We start from the raw sequence: 22,679 nt of genomic DNA on the forward strand, positions 1-22,679 counted from the left end.
CAGTCAGAAGCCATGGACTAGAATTAGGAATTCTGGAGGTACTACCCATATGATGCAGGAACTATGTTCTAAAAGAGGCAAGTAAGCAGAAAAGCATATAAACAATCCCAGAGACAGGATGTAGGAAACTAGGCAATAGCTGCTGAGGTTACACAGTGTGAGCATCAGAGCAGCTGTATCCACACTTGGTTGTATACCTCAAAAATGCACTCTGGCCAAATCCTGAGTGGAGAATAAAGTACACAGTTTAAAAAACAAACTGCAAACTGGTATTTATTTACATTAAAATGTGAACAACATGTGTACACAAAAATTTAAGAGGCACAATCTGTTTCGCACAATGACTACAATCTTTAGTACATGTTATATACACAGTAGTATCTGCTGATAAGTCAGTGGTTTAAGTGAAAACACAGTACCAAAACATTCCTGATACAAAATAAATTACTCATTCACATATACTAATAATACAACAGTTAATATTTTAAATGTTATGTACTTCAAAAACTCTAGCTAGATGTACAACCAGAATGTATTAAGTTTATGAAAAATGCCTTCAGATTATTAAGCATAAATAATTCCTTTCAGGATGCATTTCTTTTAAATAAATAAACTACATTGATTCCAAGACTATATATAGCCCCCTAAAATGACTGAAGACTGACCTTAGATTATCTTTTAAAGGTGTAACTATACTAGAGAGTATGCTGAACTATTGCCCTCAAATTCCAACACTGCCATTCTATTTTTCAGACACCATCAAATTATTTAAATTCATTTTAGTGTATGAGATTACTGCCCTGTTTTGCATATTGTTTCTTCTTAAAAAGTGGTCAACAGAATGTCCTGAACTTTCTCATGTATTTGAGGAATTCAAACTAAAAAAAAAAAAATCTTAAAATGCTTTAGGTTAAAGTTAATACTATATGTGGGGAGATTTTGATAAACTGAACACTTTTTAAAGACCTTAAGAAAAAGACTTCCCAAGTCTGAAACCTATTAAGGATTTATATAAAGTCCAAGAGCTTTATTTTCATAATGCAGTGGAGGATTCATCTTTGGCATTTCTCTGTTAGTTCTAAAATAAAAAATATCAACAAACATTTTATATTTCTCTATCTACCTACTATCCATTGAATATTCTGTTCACAAAGGTACTTGATTCAAATTGTGTTTTAATATCAATTCCATTGCTAAGAAAAGGTCTGCAAAAAATATTAACATTCAACCTTTTATTATGAGGTGAATGTTTTGATGTCACTGACATGAGTTTGCTTAGTTCTCTTTTTCAATGATTGGATATTCAACATTGTTTCAAATTTCACAATGAATAAAGCAAATATACTTTATATTAACAAAAATGTTGACCAGAGTATAATTTTTGAATATTGATAAGTTACATGCCTCCATTAAGGAAAAAAAAAATATATATATATATATATATATATATATATCCAAATAATAAGGGCATCACAGAAAGAACTATGTTTTTTTTCTTGGTTCCTATAGCTTTTCTAGAAGGATACAAAACAAAAGTGCTACAATTGCCAATTTGTGGAAAGTTTTCCACATTGCCTTCCACATTAGAATTCCATATTACTTTCAGTATTCACTAATTTTCTTCTCTCACCACACACTAACCTTAAGGCTGAAAATAGGCCAAGTGTGACTGTCTTAAAATGACAGTAGAAAATAGCAAGGTTTTTAGAATTGAGCAAATTTTCCTCATTTAAAACTAATATGGATAAACTGAATCAAATACCATTTGATGGTTCAAACGTAAGCTACATTCTCCAGAGATTACTGAAAATAAAGAAACAAAAACAAAAATATAAGTACTGTAGCTAACTATTTACTGCTGTTTAGGTCTGCAAAGGTCTTGAAAAACAAAGAAGTGACAGTAATGATGGCTTTACTGTGACATAAACACTTTTTAAAAGTGCAACTAATAATTCCCTATTATTTTCTAACCAGGTACAATCATGTAAGTCTAAGCAGAGAATGATACATTGCAAATGAAGGAATTAGAATATAAATAATTACAAACTGGTGATTTCTACAGTCTGGTACTGAAACATTTGAATAAATCTGTAGCTATTTGATCCAAAAAACATATTTTAAAAACCTGGAGAATGAATATTATATGACTAGGACACATAATGGGATACGAAGTTTATGAAAGTAAATTTGTTATAAAGGGCAGTTACCAAATGTTATATATGCAGCTTGTATTAATAATACTGCCATCTCCCAGCCAACGTAAGTACCTGACGTCAACACTGTCCTTCAAGTATAGTTCAATTAATAGTTACATGTAAGAACCAAAGAAATAAATTACCAGCTCTGGCTAATATAATTTAGAAAGAACTGGGAATCTTGTAATTGGTACTAGGCAATGTTTACAGAATATCATTTTAAGTACACATGGTTACCTACTTCCAGAATCCAGAAAATACAGCTACCCATGCTCCTATAAGAGAATTTTACCTCAATTCCTTTATAAGTATTAATTGGAATAGCATCTCTCCAAAATCAGACAGGATCAATCTGGTCACATTTAATCCTAAAACAAAATGTTATGTAAAATTTTTATGTATCTAAATGTTGCCTTCTTGGTAAATCTGTAAGACATTTGAGACTTTATTGGAGGAGGTGGTCTGATAAAGAAGAGACTATCAGACAATCACAAATAATCATTCCTCCATCATTCAGTTGAAGTTGGTCTTTTGCAAATGCTTATTGGGAATTTCTAAAGCACTGACTTGGAGAGGCCAAGAGCCTCCATCAATCCCTGCTTGGATAGCAACTCCTGTCACCACTGCCAGGTCAGGGTCTACAGATATGTTGGGATCCTTTCCAAAGAACTCTTGAATGACTTGGCGGATTCGAGGAATCCGAGTAGAACCCCCAACCAAAACCACCTCATCAATCTCAGACTTCTCCAGGTGGCCTTCTTTTAACACTTGCTGAATGGGTATGAGTATTTTCTGGAAGAGATCTTCATTAAGGGTATCAAAGAGCTCCCGTGATATTTCTGCTTCAAATAAAACCTGACTTTCTCCACTTTTCTTTTCAGAAAGGCCAGCTCCAAACACACTGTTCACATGGTGGCCATCCACTGGGGAAAGTCTGTCATTTGGCAGTTCAGTGTCATTACTCTCAGGTGCCTTCCTGTCCTTTTCGTCCACCGTTAATAATACTGACATCTGAGCAGACTGATGAAGAGTGAGATTTAATTTGACCATTTCCACAGCTTGTCTTAATCTGTGAATTTCCTCTTTCCTGGAGGGCAGGAAGCCATACGTCTGATTGATCTGTTTATATAAATACTGAAGCAATCTCTGATTGAAGTCCTGTCCTCCAAGTTTATTGTTTCCTAAGTTAAAAATAAAAATGTTTATATTTATGCATGTGTATGCATGTATATATGTGTGTGTATGTGTCTGTGTACATGTACCTGTGTGTAGCATGTATGTATAAAATGATGTCTGGGCCTAACAAATCCCTTGCTTAATGAATTATTAAGATATTTTTTATACAAAGACATTAAAAATAACTTGGTTAAAATGGTTTTAATTGAAATATGTCGTATTAAAAAACAGTTCACATCTGGGTTAATTTTTAAATTATGTAAAAGGAAATACCTCTTAATATCAAATAATTTTTTTGAAAACAGATTAAGAACACAGATTGGCTTTTAGGTAGATATTTAAAAACACTAAAGTTCATTATTCTCAATAGAAAAAGGTCCTTCTTAAAATTAAAAGGTACCAGTAGACATTTTATCTTTTTTCAAATAATCTTCTTGTTTGCAGGATAGAGCTAAAGAACAGAAAAAATGATTTAAAAGGAAAAGAGTAGTGTAATATAAATCCAGTTAGGAAAAAGAAAAATGCAGAAGTTACACTACCTATAACTAATCGATTGACTTCTCAAAGAGGTTTAATTCTTTAAACTAAATTACGACAAAAGCCTTTAAGAAAGATTTAGAATGCAAAATCCTATCATTTCCTAGAGCATACTATTATTACATCTTCTGAAGATACCTATTTTGTAAAACATATTAAATGAAGTAAAATGATCACTCTTCATTTTAGAGGAAGTTTTCTTTCTTTCTGTTCCCTTCATCAGACCATGAAAAGTCCTACTGATAGTGTATTTACTTGACTTAGAGAAGGCCCAGTCATTTTTTTTTAGACTTCAACTTTTTGCCTTAAATACATATAAGTGGTGGCATACATATTAGAAGATTACTAAAATGAAGTAAAAAAATATAGAAATAATTAAAAATAAACAACACATTAGGTATGTTAAGGAAAGCATTGCCTTAACTTCTTTAATTCTGTGTTGCTCTTACCAGACATTGCTCGGGTTAGAAACATTCCTCCTTGTTTATTCAGCAATGACACATCTAGAGTTCCTCCACCCAAATCTATCACCAAAACATGAAAGACATCAGCCTTGTGGAGACCATAGGCCATGGCTGCGGCTGTGGGTTCATTTATTACCCTCAAGATCTTCAGTCCTGTTGGAGTGAAGAACAACTCATGAGAGGACATTATTACAGAAATTCCTTCCCATTTAGCCTCCTAACACGTTAGTATCTTCTAACATGAACTCCCCTAAGTAACGAGAACAATCATAAACCCAATAAATACAATGGGAAAGATAAATATAGGTTTTTCTAAATGGTTCATTGAAATTATTCTAAACATTACAATATAAAGAAATAAGATCCAGATTCAGTGAGATACACCATTCTATTCTTTATTAATACTTAATTTAAAAAGATCTCTCAGCCTCTTCTACTTTTCTATATTAGTTGAGAAGATATGAGTAAAACTTTAATCATTATGTACTATAAGAAATTGCTGTGGAATGAGAGCTTACTGTGTTCTTCCTCCTAAGATGACTTTTTAATAAAAAGAATAGATGAATAAATAGAAATTATAAAAGAAAAATGAAGGTGAAATGTTCCAAAAGCTACAATAATACTTTTAAGAAGTACTTAAAATGCAAGACCCTTAGTGAAAATCTGAAATATACAACAAACATGATTATGAAAATAATGTTTAGTCCAAAATTCAGGCAAAAACCCAGATTTCCTTGAGCAAAATTCCTGCTTTAAACTAACTGCCAGTCTTAACCAGTGGTTTTGAAAGTATATGGTACTAGGTATCAGGAGCCATAAAAAACTACTCAAACTCTGAAAAATTTATTTAAAAACCAAAATACTCATTCCTTAGCTCTGACTTCATCATATACTCTGCGCTGGTCACACTGGCCAACTTCTCATCTTCTATGTACCAGCAAATTCCCATTTTCAGTTGGCTACAGTAGCTGTTCTCTCTCTTGCAACGTATTTTTTCTACGTATCTGCTTGGCTAGTGACCTCACCTCCTTCAAATCTACTTAAATATCACTTTCTCAATGAGCCTACCTGACCACTGTATTTAAAACCTGCACGTTCCTCTACTCCCTGACCACCACCAGCAACCCAGTACCCTTATCTGCAATTTTTAATTCCACAGCATGTTACTTGCTATGCTATGCTATATCAAGATCTCACCAGGGGCAATTTTGCCCCTCAGGGACATCTGGCAATGTCTGAAGACATATGATTGTCACTACTTGGAGGGGAGAGTGCTGCTAGCATCTATTGAGTAGGAGCTAGAGATGCTAACTATTCTATGATGCACAGGAGAGTCCCCCAAAGCACAGAATCATCTAGCCCAAAGATCACCAATGCTAAGGGTGAGAAACTCCATTATGTACTTATCTTTAATACTGATTTTCTATTTCTCTCCAACAGAATATAAATTCCACAAGAACAGGGATTTATCTGTTTTACCAAGGCACTCAATATATCTTGAACGGTGTTAAATTAATTTTCCCCCACCAGGAAATTTTTAAGAAGTATATCCATCTTAACATTAAAGAAAGTTTGTAAGAAACAAAATCCTCATTGCCAATGTGTTCTCTTGTAGCTTTTGTCATGTGCCTTCTTGATTGGCTGTTGTCATAACATGCACAGTTTACACTGTGCCATTGAGCTTCCTTGATTTTCATTTGTAAACCTATACCAAAATCTATCTAACCTTCCGATTGTAGAGATTATGTATGTGCCTTGTTAGGTGGTCTGCAAAGTGATATACCTTATACAGAAGATTCTCAGTCTCAGAAAATTTTGAGAAAAATGCTACTCAGGCAAAAGTGATACTACCTGCAAGGTTAGCAGCTTCAATTGTTGAATTTCTCTGTTTTAGGTCAAATTCTGCTGGTACAGAAATAACAGCATTGGCGACTGGCATTCCAAGATATTCCTCTGCCATTTCCTTTAACTTCAACAACAGTCTAGAGCCAACATATTCTGGGGAAATGGTGATGGTCTCATTACTTGTCACAGAAAACTCAACCATCCCATTTTTGTTTAAAACCTGTGAATAGGGTTTGCGAAAAAAAAAAGTATAACAGTGAGTGTGTATATACACATATACATACATACATATACTTACACATATCTATACATACTAAACTCAGTCAATAAAAACTTAACTTCACAAGGTCATAACATTCATTTGTAATCTATCAATTTACCAAAATTAGAGATTATTAAAAGTTATATTTTAAAAGTCTGTAAAATGAATCCATGCCATAGTTTCAATAACAGCAGAATAAAATTCATTATCAAGCATGTAATTGGAAAACAGAATATTCTTCATATCATATACATATATGTTAAATAAATGAAAGACAAAATTATCAATATAAGGAATAATAGTTGCTAACTCACATACATGATTTAGGATCTTATTTTGATTAACTTGTTTCCAAAAATAAGATACCTGAAAGAGTATTCTGGTACATATTAACAAGAATAATTTTAGCACTTCATTATGTTCTTACCCAAGAATCAAGTATCACTTACATTCTTATTTCCATGAAAACATGTATTATGTATTAGTTCATTATTCCTGCTAATGTGGTTGCACATTTAAAAAATTAGGTTAAATCTAAAACATATTATCGTACTTTTGCCAATAGACTATTAACATAAATAATAAAGAAAATTATAAAATAATAAAGAAAAAATAATATAAAAAAATTTTTTGAATACCCCGGTTATTCTAGACTATAGTTAGGTTTTAATTAAGAAAACCTTACAATCCACAAACCTGTCCAAGAAAAACAAAAATAAGCTATGGACACTATAAAAATAAGGTCCAAAGACACTACTATCATCAGAGCCCACATGAAACAGAAACAACAATCAGATCACTTAGAAACAGGAACAGACAAAAAGTCAAAATAACTCTTTGTCGGAAAACAATATGGAGGGTCCTCAAAAAATTAGAAGTAGAACTACCATATGGTTCAGTAATTCCACTTATAGAATGTATCTGTTACATTTTGTTGTTACTCTTTGTTGAAGAGATACCTGCACTCCCATGTTCACAAGCAGCACTATTTACAATAGCCAAGACATGGAAACAACCTAAGTGTCCTCTAATGGATGAATGGATAAAGAACATGTGGTACAGACATACACAAGGGAACATTATTCAGTCATAAAAAATAAGGAAATCCTGCCATTTCTGACAACAAGGATGGATCCCGAAGGCACTATGCTAAGTGAAATAAGACAGAGAAAAACAAATACCGCATGGTTGCACTTACATGTGGAATCTAAAACAACAACAATAACAACCAAACTCATAGAAAAAAAGATTAGCTACTCAGAGGAGAGGGGCAGGGGGAAGAACTGGATTAAGGCAGTCAAAAGATACAAAGTTCCAGATATAAAAAGTACTAGGTATGGTAAATTTGGAACCTGTGAAGAGAATAAATCCTAAGAGTTTGCATGACAAGAAAACATTTTTTTGGTACCTATACAAGAGGATGGATGTTAACTCAACTTATTGTGATAATTATTTCACAATATATGTAAGCCAATTCATTATGCTATAAGCCACAAACTTATATAGGGATGTATGTCAATTATAGCTCAATAAAACTGTAAAAAAAGATAAAACACAAAACTCTTGTATCAGTAATGTCCCCAAATCTGTAATTTTCAGGAAATGTCAAACTTTGTGATTTTATCATTACATAAGAAAGATTAAAAATAAAGGATCCTTAGGCAGAAACTAAAAAAGAACGAAGAAATAAATCTAAGAAATACGTGGAGCAAATTTTTTTTCTCCTTTGAAAAAGTTTTCAGAAATTTTTATTCAGTAAGTAGCACTAAAACAATTACCCATTTTAAAACCTATTCATTTAGAATTCTACTTCATAATTTATCACAAAAGCCCTACCTGGAAAAAACATTTAAATGTTTAAAAGAAAAAAATATAGCAAAACCCAGACTTACAAATACTCATATAAGAGCATGTGGAAAAAATTATGGATAGGATGAGAAAGGACATCCTATGTACATTAACAGTCTACCACTATTAAAAAAAAAAAATCAAGAGATGATTCTACCACATAAAAATTTAACACTCCTGACAGCTTGAAAACAAAATGATGTATCAATTAAAAAAAGAAAAAAAAGACAAAGGAAAAAATGCTGAGAACATATCACAGTTACTTTATAATCATAAAGGAAAAGATAAACACCCCAAAATGAAGTAGAATGATGGACAAGAAATGGATCACTGAAGAAAATAAAAATGCCAATAATTTTTTAAAGTATCTTACCTCACTAATAATCAAAGAAATATAAATTAATACAAAATATTACTTATCACTTCTTTATTGGCAAAAAAACAAAAAAACAAAAAACTAGTGAAGATATAGGCACTCTAAAAGATAGTAGTTAAGAGCACTGAACTTTCTGATTGCAAAATAAATCAAAGGCATTAAAACACACATTTGACCTATCAATTCTACTTCTAGAATTCAAGTTTAGGAAATTAACAGAGAAGTATACAAAGATATGTGTACAAGGATACTCACTTAGGCTCCCTTGGTAGAAACCAGGGAAAAAATAAAATGTACACTGGTCAAGACTGGATACTTAAGTAACGGAATAGTTCTATGCAACCATGAAAGATAATGATGTGAACATATTGACTAACTGCCCATGACATATTGTTCAGTTTCAAAGAAGTCATAAGGCAATGTGCCTAGTATCATCTCTTTTAAGAATGCAAACATATATATATATATATATATATGTATCTGTCCATCTATGGATTTATAGGAAATGGGGCTTTATTAGTCTTCCTGGTAAAGAACTAAGAAGACATTCTGGCGATGGTAGAGTAAGAATACAGTAAGGCTCTAACTCCATTAACAGCACTGCATAGCCACTAAATTAACTCATCCTGGAGTTGCTGCAGGATTGCTTGATATGCGAGATAATATAACTTCCATGAAGAATAAAAAATTTGAACTAGAATGTTTTACAACTAGAAACTAAAGCATTAATTGAAACAGTATGCTAAAATTAAAATAGCTTTTAGCTTAATCACTTACCTTAAATGGGTATCTGCCAATTTCAGCCTCCAGTTCTTCTGGGGTAAATATCTTGCCTATGAATCTTTTGGCATCATATATTGTGTTCTGAGGATTTGAATCTGCCAGCTCTAAGCTTTCATACCCCACAAATACGTCATTGTCAGTAAAGGACACCATGCTGGGTATGCTGATATGCCCATTTTCATCTGGAATGACCTTTACTTTTCCTGTGCCAGGAAAAAACACCCCAACAGAACAGTAGGTGGTGCCCAGGTCAATGCCTATCACTTTAGGAGTAGGCAATGGTAAATACTGTTGTGCCAAATAGCCAGCCAACAGGAGAGTCAAAACAGCTGATCCTGAAATACAGGCAAATTAAAAGATGTATCTTATCAAACTAGCACAATATACTGATTTACTACAGCAAAGTTCCTTTAATACCACTCTTTGAGGCAAGACTAAAATTACACACTGTCAAAATATTTTATTTTATAATGCTAATGATAATACTTCTCTCAGACACCAAGTTTCTTATGAAGTTATTACATAACACAATTAAAATGGAGTGACAAGAAAAACAACTTCTGTAGTTGTACGTGTACTTCACTTATGGGTGAATTAAAAGTAAAAACATTACAAAATTGTGCTGTTGCTGACAGAAAAAGCCATTCATCTGTAACAAAGGTAGATAAAATCCAATTTCTTGACAAACTGCTATTTAGATATTTTAGCTTTATAAATAGCTCTAGTTATCACTAAAAAGAAATCCCATTATTAAAATTACCACACAAAAAACTGTTATTTAAAGCTAAAACTCTTTATCCCCTTTATTTCCTTTCTCCTTTCAAAAGGAAAAAAATGTATAAATTGGATAGAATGATTTTGAAAGTTGCTGTATACCGAACTATCATTTCATAACAGAACATAACTACCTTTTTCTGTATTTAAATATGAATTAAGGATATTCTTATTGTATGGGTAAATATTTAGGAAGGAGAAGCAGAAAAGTTTGTTACCCTGATGGCAACATAAATGGAAGCCCCTTGAAGGCAGATTTTGTTAATTGTTGTATCCCCTGCACCAGGAATGGTTCCAAGCAAAGAGCAGATGCTCAACAAATATTCAGATTAAAAAAAAAAAACACCGATATTAACAAACGCCAGGCAGAATGTGAACATACGTGAGGAAGATGCCAATTTACAATTAATCTACTTTTGGTTTCAGGAGGCTGTAATATAACACCTGTGTGCATTTTCCGACCCAAAACATCAATTTGTAGGAGTCTCTTTTCATAAATGCTAGTTCCTCCTCCTCAACACATAATTCAAAGAAATGAAATCAAGTATTAACCCCAGTTTCCTCTTGCTTCTATGTGCAAAATCGCAGAAGCACTTCACCACATTCTCGTCGGAGAAGGATAATTCCTAACCCGAACTGGTGGAAAAGATCATTAGACTACACATAAGAGGCCTGGATCTCTCAAAATCCAGCATCACAGGAGTCTACAACTCAGAACGATGCTTTCGCTCCTCCACTAAAGGGTATTAGAGATGTCGTTCTTGCAGCATCTCAAAGGCCCCAATGCGACCAACCGTTCAAAATCGATGTTCTTTTGGAAAGAACCATTCCCGAGGCCCGATATCTCTGGGACGTATGCAGAGGGCCGCAGGCGGCCCTACCTAGGCCTGCTACAGCCTGGGCCACCCTAAAAGGCGACCCCCAAACCGGCGCCCAGAGGAGCCCCAAACCGCCCTTAAGTCGCCTTTCCGGAGTCCTTGCCGCTGCGCTAGCTGGATCCAGTAGGTAAGACAGCCACCCCCGCCCACCCCGGCCTCCCCACAGCGCTCCGATGCCCGCAGCAGGTAAAGGAACCCACCGAGTTACTGACCTAAGATCGTCATCTCTCCGGCCATCACAGTCCCGCCGAAGAGGCTTGGGATGACTGTACCAGACGTGAGGCACCGCCCCCACGCCGCCGGCAGCCCCGCAGCCCCCTGGGAAATGTAGTCCTCTTGTTCTGAAGAGACTGGAAGAGCTGCAGCTCCAACCAAAGACACGACTTCAATTACCGTGAGGTAGCGGGGCCGACAGACTCCATTCAATCGCTGCCAGTGACGAATGAATCGCCCTCCTACGCACGGACTACCTAGCCAATTAGGCTAAGGTAGTGGAGACAGAAAGAGCGACTGGAGTTTACAATAAAACTGAAGCGCTGCGAGCCTACTTGAGGTAAAAACACACGCTCTATTTAGCAACGCCCCTTCGCTTTGCATTCTGGGAAGTGTAGTTCTGGCCTTTTCTGTTCGCCCGAGGACCGTTAGGTTATTGCTATTGCTGACGGTGAGCTTAACCAGGCCCCCGTTCGAGCCTTTGTTCTTGCATTCCATCTACTTTTTAAAGTGTGCTCCTTTACTTGGGTTCTAGATTCTCGAAGGGATTCCACTAAACGCTGCCCTCTTCTCCCCCACCCACCCCTGTCTCCCTAGAAGAGCCCCTGCCGCAATGCGGACACAAAAGCCGTTAAGATCCTTAGTGCACTCTGTGTTTCCGGGTAAATGAATTCAAACAATCTTCAGTCAATGCGGTATATCCAATTATCCAATTTATCCAAGAGAGCCAGGGACACATTTTCTCTGTTGCTAACACTGAAGTGGGTCTTTTAACGAAAACAGAACACCTTAGCATTCTCTTGAATTAACTCAGAAGTGGGCGGAATTGCTTTCATGGACAAGTCCTGTAACGTGTAGTGGCCATTTAGTACACTCGTGAAGTGTTTTGCAAGTTCTCGTCTTTAATAGACCCCATATTTCATCTCTTCTTGGTCACTGGTAGTATCTAATAGCTCCTGAGATGAGAGTTTTGTTCATTATTGCTGTTAAAGTTCACGAGAACTGTAATCCTGGAGAATTGAAATCTATTGCCTCACTTTAGGCATAAATCAAACAATCCCTGTTAACATCAAATTAGCTTCTGGGGGAATAAACTGCCGTTGACTTTCCAGCTGATTTTAAAATGTATATGAAAATGTTGATGGCCATTGAAACTGAATTATAGTTAATGGGAATTCATTATAATGATCTCTTCACCTTTGTGTATATTTAAAATCTCATAATGTGAACTATAAAAAGTGTGTGTCCCTAGTACTATCCAGTATAATTTCCTTGTGAAGAATGCATAATTCACACACTCAATTCATATTATTAAGTATAATGATTATATTCAACATTTATTGAGCACGGTAGCTAGGAGAGACTGAAAATAAATACATAAGTATATTATGGTCTATACTGTAATTACAGTATAGACATAGGGCAGAAACAGAATTGAATAAAGACTGTATAATTTTATCTTGAAGAGAAGGCTTAGTGGAAGACAGTATATCTTAAGCAGTACTTCAAAGAATAAAAGCCAGAGTTGGGTTAATGGGATAATAAAAGCAGTTGGCTGGAGGTATTATAGGGAGAGGGAATTGAATTACCAAGAGCATAGAAGTAGAAGACAGTCTCATAGATTAGAGTTGCTGGATCATAAAGCATGAGGTGGAAGCCTGAGAGATAAGACTAATCAAGAGGATTAGTCATTTGTGACAGTCATTGGTCAATGCTATTCTCCCTCCACCCACCCTTCCTTCTTGCAAATAGGATCCTGATTTGTTCAAGAAGTAGGTACATGACCTCAGAGTGGAATACCTTTAATCTAGGGGAGGAATAGAACTAAACAGTGTGTATTCATTTTCTACTGCTACCTTAGCAAATATCACAAATTTAGTATCTTAAAACTAACACCAATTTATTATTTTACAGTTCTGTAGATCAGAAATTTGGTGTTGGTCTCACTGGACTAAATCAAGTCAACAGGGCTGCATTCCTTTCTGGAGGTTCTAGGGGAGAATTCTTACCTGCTAATTTGAGTTGCTGGCAGAATTCATTTCCTTGCAATTCTAGGACTAAGGTTCTCATTTTCTTGCTACCTGTAAGCTGAGAGCCATTCCTTGCTTCCTGAGGCCACCCACATTCCTTAGCTCAAAGACTCTCTTCCTCTATACCTTTGCAGGAGACATCCTGTGATTAAATTAGACCCAGACAGCCTATCTAAAATAATCCTCCCCATCTCAAGCTCTATAACTTGCAAAATATTTGCAAAGTTCATTTTGCCATGTAGGTAACATCCACAGGTTCCAGGAATTGAGTGTAAACTTCTTTGGGAGGTTATTAACTCTGCCTATCGCAATTCACTCTCTGGCCTTCAAAGATTTATGTCCATCCACATGCCAAATGCAACATCCTCCAAAGTCTCATCATATTACAGCACCAACTAGAAGTCCAAAAAGCTCATCTAAACCTCATCAACTCAAAAGTTCTAAATGTCATCATCTAAATCATCTAAATTGGGTAGTAGTTGCTGTCACTTACCTTATTTGCTTATAACCAGAGGAACAATAAAATACTTAGACAAGAATGCCAGTGAGACTATTCCATATTCCAGTTGTTTCTCAGAGTTATAGTAATGTTATAAAGAACAGAAAACATCAGAGTTGGGAAGTCATAATGAGGGTAAGAATATGGGAAAAAATGTGGTTTTCTGACCAGTTTTCTTAGCAGGGAGTTAATAGTACATAGAATAAAGCATTAAAGAAACAGAAGCTTGAATAGATCATTCAAGGTTATGGAGGCAGCTTTCTGAAGGACCAAAAAACTTTTATAAAAATAAATTATAGAGAGGAATAAGTGGGATGAAATAAAAATATGTACATTTTTTTCTTAGTTTTACATAGAGGAATATCAACATATATCACTTAAAGTTAAGTTTAAAAAATCTGTGTAGCACAATATATCAACAAAGTAAGCAGTATAACCAAAAAATAGATAACAGATTTAGGATCAATTTCTATTATATCCATAAATGTAAGTGGGATAGACTAAAAACTGCCAGATTGTTTTTTTTTTTACAGTTGTAACTACTAATAGAGACTTTTAAGTGGATAACTAAGTGAAACTCATAGCTAGAAAATATCATAGAGGGCAACTGGACCTACCTCCTTATTTATAGAGAGAAATAGAGGTGAGAAGAAGTCAAGAAAATTATGATCTCTCAATTAGTGTTCATTCTTCTTAATAAATTATACCTCACCTTCAATTTGGTGATTAGGGGTAATATTTAAAAATGGTAGAGTGAAAAATTATCCAATTATATATCCCAGTAATTCTTATTACTATTTCAGAAATGTGCTTTGTAGAAAAATCACTGTAAAATAATAAAAATCTTACTACATGTCAGTACAATTCCAGGGGCAAATTGTCCTCATTGTTGTTTACCCACTATTATTTCTCTTCCTTCATAGAAAAGTTCATTAAATGGAAAATTGACCCAGTTCTCTGCACATTCATTAGAAGAGTAAGTATTGAAACTAAACTTACTTTGAGTTACACTGTTAGATTCTATGGATCACTAAAACATAGGATTACTCCTTTGTTAAAATCATGTCATAACAGGACAAATCTCATTTAATGAACAGAGTATTTATACATTCTTTTTTCTTGTGCTAGATTGTTATGGTTCCATGTATTTCTGTTTTCTGGAAATTGAAAACTTATTATATGAGGATTTTTTATATAAAGGTATTAGTAGAAAATAAATTTGATTTGTAACTTAAAAGCTGGTGCCAATGTTTTTGTTCTTTTTTTCTGAAGAGTCTTATACTTCAGATCTTTTGAAGGATGAGTGTATTTCCCCTATATTTTAAAAATAGCTTCTATTCTGGATATTGTCTGTAAGTTATAAATGAATTTAAGTGGAAATATGTATGTCTTAATAAGAAACTGATTATCTTTTTAAAAGTCATTTCTGATTAAAGCAAAACAACAAAAACTGAAAGTAATACGAACACATGGATACTTCTTACATGATCTTTTAATATATATGCCAAACAACAGACAAGCATCAAACTTAGGATTGTTATCAGTAAAATTGAGAATGAGATAAGAATACTCACTTGCAAGAGTTCTATAACATTGCTTTGGAATGAGCAGTCAGTACAAGAGAATAAAATAGAAGATATAAATTTGAGGAAGGAATAAAGAGGCAAATTTATCATCATTTTCTGATTATATGATTATTGTCTTAGTTCAGTCTACTATAACAAAATCCCATAGACTAGGTGGCTCATACACAACAGAAATTTATTTCTCCCAATTCTGGAGGCTGAGAACAAGATCAAGGCACCTGCAGATCTGGTTTCTGGTGAAAGCCTACCTCTTGGTTCATAGACAGCTGCCTTCTCACTTTGTCTTCACAGGGTGGAAGGGGCAAGGGAACTCCCTGGAGTCTGTTTTCTAGGGGCACTAATTCCATTCATGAACGTTTTATACTCATAATCCTATCACCTCCCAAAGGTACCATCTTCTAATACCATCACACTGAAGATTAGGTTTCAACATAATGGATTTGGGGTGGGGAGGGCCCACTCACTATATAGCAATTATGTACATGGAAAAATCAATATACTAAAAATGTCCAAGAAACATTAAGAATTGAATAGTAGGCCCCTTTAACGTTATTGTACAAAAATAACTTTCCCATGTGCAAACAATAGCCAGTTAAAAAAAAAATAGAGCAGGGAAGATCTCACAGTAGCAAACAAAAAGATAAAAGCCATAGAAGTAAATTTAAGATTAAAGAAGAAAGCTTTTGAAAGCTTTTAAACTCTCCTAAGACTAGATCAATGTATTTAAGTAAATGAAAAGACAACACTCTCTTGGATAGGAAATTCAACAAGTTTATTATAAAATGTTTTAAACATACACAAAGTAGAGAGAATTAATTATAGTGTACCTCATGCAGGTTCAAGAATATCAATTAGTGACTAATCATGTTTTTAATATTCTTCTATTCCCCATCTTATATTAGTTTGAAGCAAAAAGGAGATACATCATTTTATCCTTAAATATTCCAGTGTCTCTAAAAATCAATAGGTTTTAAATATACACACAATAATATTGTCAAACTCAAATATTAAAAATAATTCTCTACTATTACCAATTCAGTTAGTGCTTCATAAATGTTATATTGTTTTTCAACAGTCATGAAAACAGAAAAATACTCTTTTCTCCTTGAATTAGAATCCAAAAAAGTCTACAGTTTACAGTTTTAAAAAAGTAGTTTGTCCTTTAAAGTTTCCTTTAGTATGAATTTTGCTGATTGCATCTCCATGGTATAAACATATTTGTCTCTTTCGTGTATATAACATAAATTGCAGGTTAGATACGGACGTTGGATTTAATTTAGGTTCTTGTTTTTCTTTCAAGACTACTTTGTCTTTGGTCATGCATTTTTCCTTGAAAAGGCAAGTAATGTTTGGTTTTCTCTCTTTTAGTTGATGATTAATGCCCAAGCTTATTAATCTGTTAAGTATTGCAAAACAACGATATTCTATTTTTCCTCCATTATTTCTTAACTGGAATATATTTATAAAAAGAAACTGGTTATTTTCTATTTGATTACCCAGTGGTATAATTTATGTAGAAATTCAAGATTCTTTATTCATTTTCTTTATACTTTTAAAAATATTCATTTAGCTTACTAGCATTATCCAGTGGTGACCAATTTATTGTTGTTACAGTTGTTGTATGGTGCTATATGTTCCAATCTACTGTAATTATTATCCTTTTGATACTTAGATTGTTCTTAATTGGCCAGAGGCAGCCGCTTTAAATTCGCTCTAGAGTTCTTGCATTCTTTTGACATAACCCTAATAGGCTTTACTTATTTCCTTTGCCATTGCTCTGAAAAGACACTTCAGGACTCTCTTACTAATTTTTTTTCTCTTTTCCACACAGTTATAATGAACCATACCTTCAAGGAGCTCTGTTTCCTTTTGCTACCACATGGTATTATTCATAGACCATAATTTGCATGCTAGGGGGTTATTTAAAGGTGACAGTCCTTATATTTTTTAATTCAATGAAATATCAAATAAAATGCCAGCAGGTTATTTTATAATTAACAGAGACAAGATTCATTTAGTATATTTAGGAATAATAAGAGAATAGCTCTTTCCTGTTCAAACAAATAACAAAGCTTCAAAAATCAATACAAGATTATACTACAGAGGAAACAGAAAATAGACCAAAGGAAAAGTGTCATTCCCTTCAAAATGAGGGGACAGAAACAGACAATTATTATTATTGTTAATTATTATTATTTAAGAATATTCAATACGTGTTATTGGGATAATTGGCTATGTATATCCTTAACCATAAAAAGGGATATACACTTTAACACCAAAATAAATTCCAGATGGATGAAAGATTTAATTTAAAAAGTATAAATGGTTCTATTTACTAACTTGGGGGTGGAAAAGACATTTCAAATTAAAACTTAAAATCTATAAACTGTAAAGCAATACTGAATAAGAAATTTGATCATACAGAATTTTAAACTTCATATATATGAAGTCAAAAGACAAATGACAAACAGGAAATCTTACACAAATATGATGTAGAAGAGAGATTAATTTCCTTACTTCACAAAGATCACCTCAAAGTAATTAATTAGAATTAAATAAATACTTTACCCAATTGAAAAATCAGAAAAGATATGAATAGGCAATTAACAGAAAAATCAGAAAAGATATGAATAGGCAATTAACAGAAAATAAAAATGCCCAATAAAGATGAAAAGAACCTCTAATCATATTTAAATAAATATATATCAAAATAATAATATGTCATTTTTAGATATCTGTTACATGTTGAATTATGTTGCCCCAAAAAGGTATGGAGTCCTATAACCTCCAGTCCCTCAGAATGTGACCTTATTTGGAAGTAAGATTGTTGCACATGTAATTAGGTAAGATGAGATCACACTAGATCAGAATAGTCTCTTAATCCAATATTACTGGTGTCCTTATAAGAACCGGCCATCTAAAGATACAAAGGCACAGAGAGAATACTGTATGATGTGAAAGGTATGTTCTGTCAGTGAGAATGGTATATTAAAATGCCCATATATGATTGTAGGCATTACTGTTTTGTGTGTATGTGTTTTTTTTATAATATATAATTTTTTATTGAGGTATTATTGATGTACACTCTTGTGAAGGTTTCACATGAAAAACAATGTGGTTACTACAATCACCTATATTATCAAGTAGCCCCTATTGCAGTCACTGTTCATCAGTGTAGTAAGATGCCACAGAGTTACTACTTGTCTTCTCTGTGCTACACTGTCTTCCCCATGATCCCCCCAACACCATGTGTACTAATCATAATACCCATCAATCTCATTCTCCCTCCCTCCTGACCCACCCTCCTCCACACCTCCCCTTTGGTAACTGCTAGTCCATTCTCAGAGTTTGTGAGTCTGCTGCTGTTTTGTTCCTTCAGTTTTGCTTTGTTGTTATACTCCACAAAAGAGGGAAATCATTTGGTATTTGTCTTTCTCTGCCAGGCTAATTTCACTGAGCATAATACCCTCTAGCTCCATCCATGTTGTTGTAAATGGTAGAACTTGTTTATTTCTTACGGCTGAATAGTATTCCATTGTGTATATGTGCCACATATTCTTTATCCGTTCATCTACTGATGGACACTTAGGTTGCTTCTATATCTTGGCTATTGTAAATAGTACTTCAATAAACATAGGGGTGCATGTGTCTTTTTGAATCTGAGAACTTGTATTCCTTGAGTAAATTCCAAGGAGTGGAATTCCTGGGTCAAATGCTATTTCTATTTTTAGTTTTTTGAGAAACCTCCATATTGTTTTCCACAATAGTTGAGCTAGTTTACATTCCCACCAGCAGTATAGGAGGGTTCCCTTTCTCCACATCCTCGCCAGCATTTGTTGTTCTTAGTGTTTTCGATGCTGGCCATCCTAACTGGTGTGAGGTGATATCTCATTATGGTTTTAATTTGCATTTCCCTGATAATTAGCAATGTGGAGCATCTTTTCATGTGCCTGTTGGCCACCTGAATTTCTTCTTTGGAGAACTGACTGTTCATATCCTCTGCCCATGTTTTAATAGGGTTATTTGCTTTTTGGTTGTTGAGGCATGTGAGTTCTTTATATATTTTGGATGTTAACCCCTTGTCAGATATGTCATGTACAAATATATTCTCCCATACTATAGGATACCTTTTTGTTCTGCTGATGGTGTCGTTTGCTGTACAGAAGCTTCTTAGTTTGATGTAGTCCCATTTGCTCATTTTTGCTTTTCTTTCCCTTGTCCAAGGAGATGCTTTCAGGGAAAAGTTGCTCATGTTTGTATTAAGGAGATTTTTGCCTATGTTGTCTTCTAAGAGTTTTATGGTTTCATGACTTACATTCAGGTCTTTGATCCATTTCGAGTTTACTTTTGTGTATGGATTTAGACAATAATCCAGTTTCATTCTCTTGAATGTAGCTGTCCAGTTTTGCCAACAACAGTTGTTGAAGAGGCTGTCACTTCCCCTTTGTATGTCTCCTTTATCATATATTGATTGACCATATATGCTTGGGTTTATATCTAGGATCTCTGGTCTGTTCCACTGGACTATGGGTCTATTCTTCTTCCAGTACCAAATTGTCTTGATTACTGTGGCTTTGCAGTAGAGCTTGAAGTCGGGGAGCGTGATCCTCCCAGCTTTATTCTTCCTTCTCAGGATTGCTGTGGCTATTCACGGTCTTTTTATGGTTCCATGTGAATTTTAGAACTCTTTGCTCTAGTTCATTGAAGAATGCTCTTGGTATTTTGATAGGGATTGCATTGAATCTATAGATTCCTTTAGGCAGAATGGTCATTTTGACAATATTAATTCTTCCTATCCATGAGCACAGGATGTATTTCCATTTATTGGTATCTTCTTTAATTTATCTCATGAGTGTCTTGTAGTTTTCAGTGTACAGGTCTTTCACTCCTTTCATTAGGTTTATTCCTAGGTATTTTATTCTTTTGGATGTAATCGTGAATGGAATTGTTTTCCTGATTTCTCTTTATGGTAGTTAATCTTTAATGTATAGGAATGAAACAGATTTCTGTGTATTAATTTTGTATCCTGCAATTTTGCTGAATTCAGATATTAGATCTAGTAGTTTTGGAGTGGATTCTTTAGGGTTAATGTACAATATCATGTCATCCACAAACAGGAACAGTTTAGCTTCTTCTTTACCAATCTGGATGCCTTCTTTTCTTTTTGTTGTCTGATTGCCATGGCTAGGACTTCCAGAACTATGTGGAATAAAAGTGGGGAGAGTGAGCATCCTTGTCTTGTTCCCGATCTTAAAGGAAAAGCTTTCAGCTTTTCACTGTTAAGTATGGTGTTGGCTGTGCGTTTGTCATATATGGCCTGTATTACGTTGAGGTACTTGCCCTCTGTACCCATTTTGTTGAGGGTTTTTATCAGGAATGGATGTTGAATTTTGTCAGATGCTTTTTCAGCATCTGTGGAGATGATCATGTTGTTTTTGTCCTTTTTGTTGATGTGGTGGATGATGTTGATGGATTTTCTAATATTGTACTATCCTTGCATCCATGGAACATATCCTACTTGATCATGGTGTACTTCTGAATTCAGTTTGCTAATAATTTGTTGAGGATATTTGCATCTATGTTCAACAGGGATATTGGTCTGTAATTTTCTTTTTTTGTGGTGTCTTTGCCTGGTTTTGGTATTAGGGTGATGCTGGCCTCATAGAATGAGTTTGGAAGTATTCCCTCCTCTTCTACTTTTAAGAAAACTTTAAGGTGGATGGGTATTCAGTCTTCACTAAATGTTTAATAAAATACAGGGGTGAAACAATCTGGTGCAGGGGTTTGTTCTTAGGTAGTTTTTTTGATTACCAAGTCAATTTCTTTACTGGGAAATGGTCTTTTCATATTTTCTTTTTCTTCCTGTGTCAGCCTCGGAGGGTTGTATTTTTCTAGAAAGTTGTCTATTTCTTCTAGGTTATCCAGTTTGTTAGCATGTGATTTTTCATAGTATTCTCTAATAATTCTTTGTATTTCTGTGGTGTCCATAGTAATTTTTCCTTTTTCATTTCTGATTCTGTTTATGTGTGTAGACTCTCTTTTTATCTTGATAAGTCTGGCTAGGGGTTTATCTATTTGGTTCATTTTCTCAAAGAATGAGCTCCTGCCTTCATTGATTCTTTCTATTGTTTTATTCTTGATTTTACTTATTTCTGCTCTAATCTTTATTATGTGCGTCCTTCTACTGATTTTGGCATCATTTGTTCTTTTTCTAGCTTCATTAATTGTGAGTTTAGACTGCTCATATGGGATTATTATTCTTTCCTGAGGTAGTCCTGTTTTGCAATATACTTTCCTCTTAGCACGGCTTTTGCTATGTCCCACAGATTTTGTGGTGTTGAATTATTCTTGTCATTTATCTCCATATATTACTTGATCTCTGTTTTTATTTGGTCACTGATCCATTGGCTATTTAGGAGCATGTTGTTAAATCTCCATGTGTTTGTGGGCTTTTTTGTTTTCATTCTGTAATTTATTTGTAGTTTCAAAGCTTTGTGGTCTGGGAAGCTGGTTGGTACTATTTCAATCTTTTTTATTTACTGAGGCTCTTTTTCTTACCTAGTGTATGATCTATTCTTGAAAATGTTCCATGTGCACTTGAAAAGAATGTGTATTCTGCTGCTTTTGGGTGGAGTGTTTTGTAGATGTCTATTAGGTCCATCTGTTCTAAAATATTGTTCAGTGCCTCTGTGTCCTTACTTATTTTCTGTCTGGTTGATCTGTCCTTTGGAGTGAGTGTAGTGTTGAAGTCTCCTGAAATGAATGCATTGCATTCTACTTCCCCCTTCAATTCTGCTAGTATTTGTTTCACATATGTAATTGCTCCTGTGTTATGTACATAGATATTCATAATGGTTATATCTTCTTGTTGGATTGACTCCTTTATCATTATGTAATGTCCTTCTTTGTCTGTTCTTACTTTCATTGTTTTGAATTCTGTTTTTGTCTGATATAAGTACTGCTACTCCTGCTTTTTTCTCCCTTTTATTTGCATGTACTCTCTTTTTCAATCTCTTCATTTTTATTCTGTATATGTCTTTGGGTCTGAAATGAGTCTCTTGTAGGCGGCATATAGATGGGTTTTGTTTTTTTTTTAATCCATTCTGCCACTCTGTGTCTTTTGATTGGTGCATTCAGACTATTTACTTTTAGGGTAATTATCAGTAGGTATGTACTTGTTGCCATTGTATTGTTTAAATTTATGGTTACCAAA

The 22,679-nt window shown here is 34.3% G+C and overlaps 1 protein-coding gene and 1 long non-coding RNA gene across 3 annotated transcripts in view; one reads left to right on the plus strand and one right to left on the minus strand.

The window, feature by feature from the left end:
- Nucleotides 1-246: 246 nt before the first annotated feature.
- Nucleotides 247-11,501, minus strand: HSPA13 (heat shock protein family A (Hsp70) member 13). Its single transcript, XM_017654356.3, has 5 exons — nucleotides 11,351-11,501; nucleotides 9,481-9,821; nucleotides 6,224-6,437; nucleotides 4,358-4,525; nucleotides 247-3,376 (listed from the first exon to the last, which is right to left on the minus strand). Exons 1-5 carry the CDS (start codon nucleotides 11,373-11,375, stop codon nucleotides 2,709-2,711), a joined length of 1,416 nt encoding a protein of 471 aa, XP_017509845.1. The 5' UTR covers nucleotides 11,376-11,501; the 3' UTR covers nucleotides 247-2,708.
- Nucleotides 11,502-11,565: 64 nt separating this feature from the next.
- Nucleotides 11,566-22,679, plus strand: part of LOC108393513 (uncharacterized) — a 43,354-nt gene continuing 32,240 nt past the window's right edge. The window contains exons 1-2 of one of the 2 annotated variants that reach the window (XR_012129255.1): nucleotides 11,566-11,691; nucleotides 14,804-14,856. This is a non-coding gene — a long non-coding RNA (uncharacterized lncRNA). Of the gene's footprint in view, nucleotides 11,692-11,767; nucleotides 11,803-14,803; nucleotides 14,857-22,679 lie in introns of those variants that run through there. The other variant, XR_012129254.1, reaches the window with a different exon arrangement.

Source organism: Manis javanica, chromosome 3 (genome assembly GCF_040802235.1).
Source record: "Manis javanica isolate MJ-LG chromosome 3, MJ_LKY, whole genome shotgun sequence".
Lineage (NCBI taxonomy): Eukaryota > Metazoa > Chordata > Mammalia > Pholidota > Manidae > Manis > Manis javanica.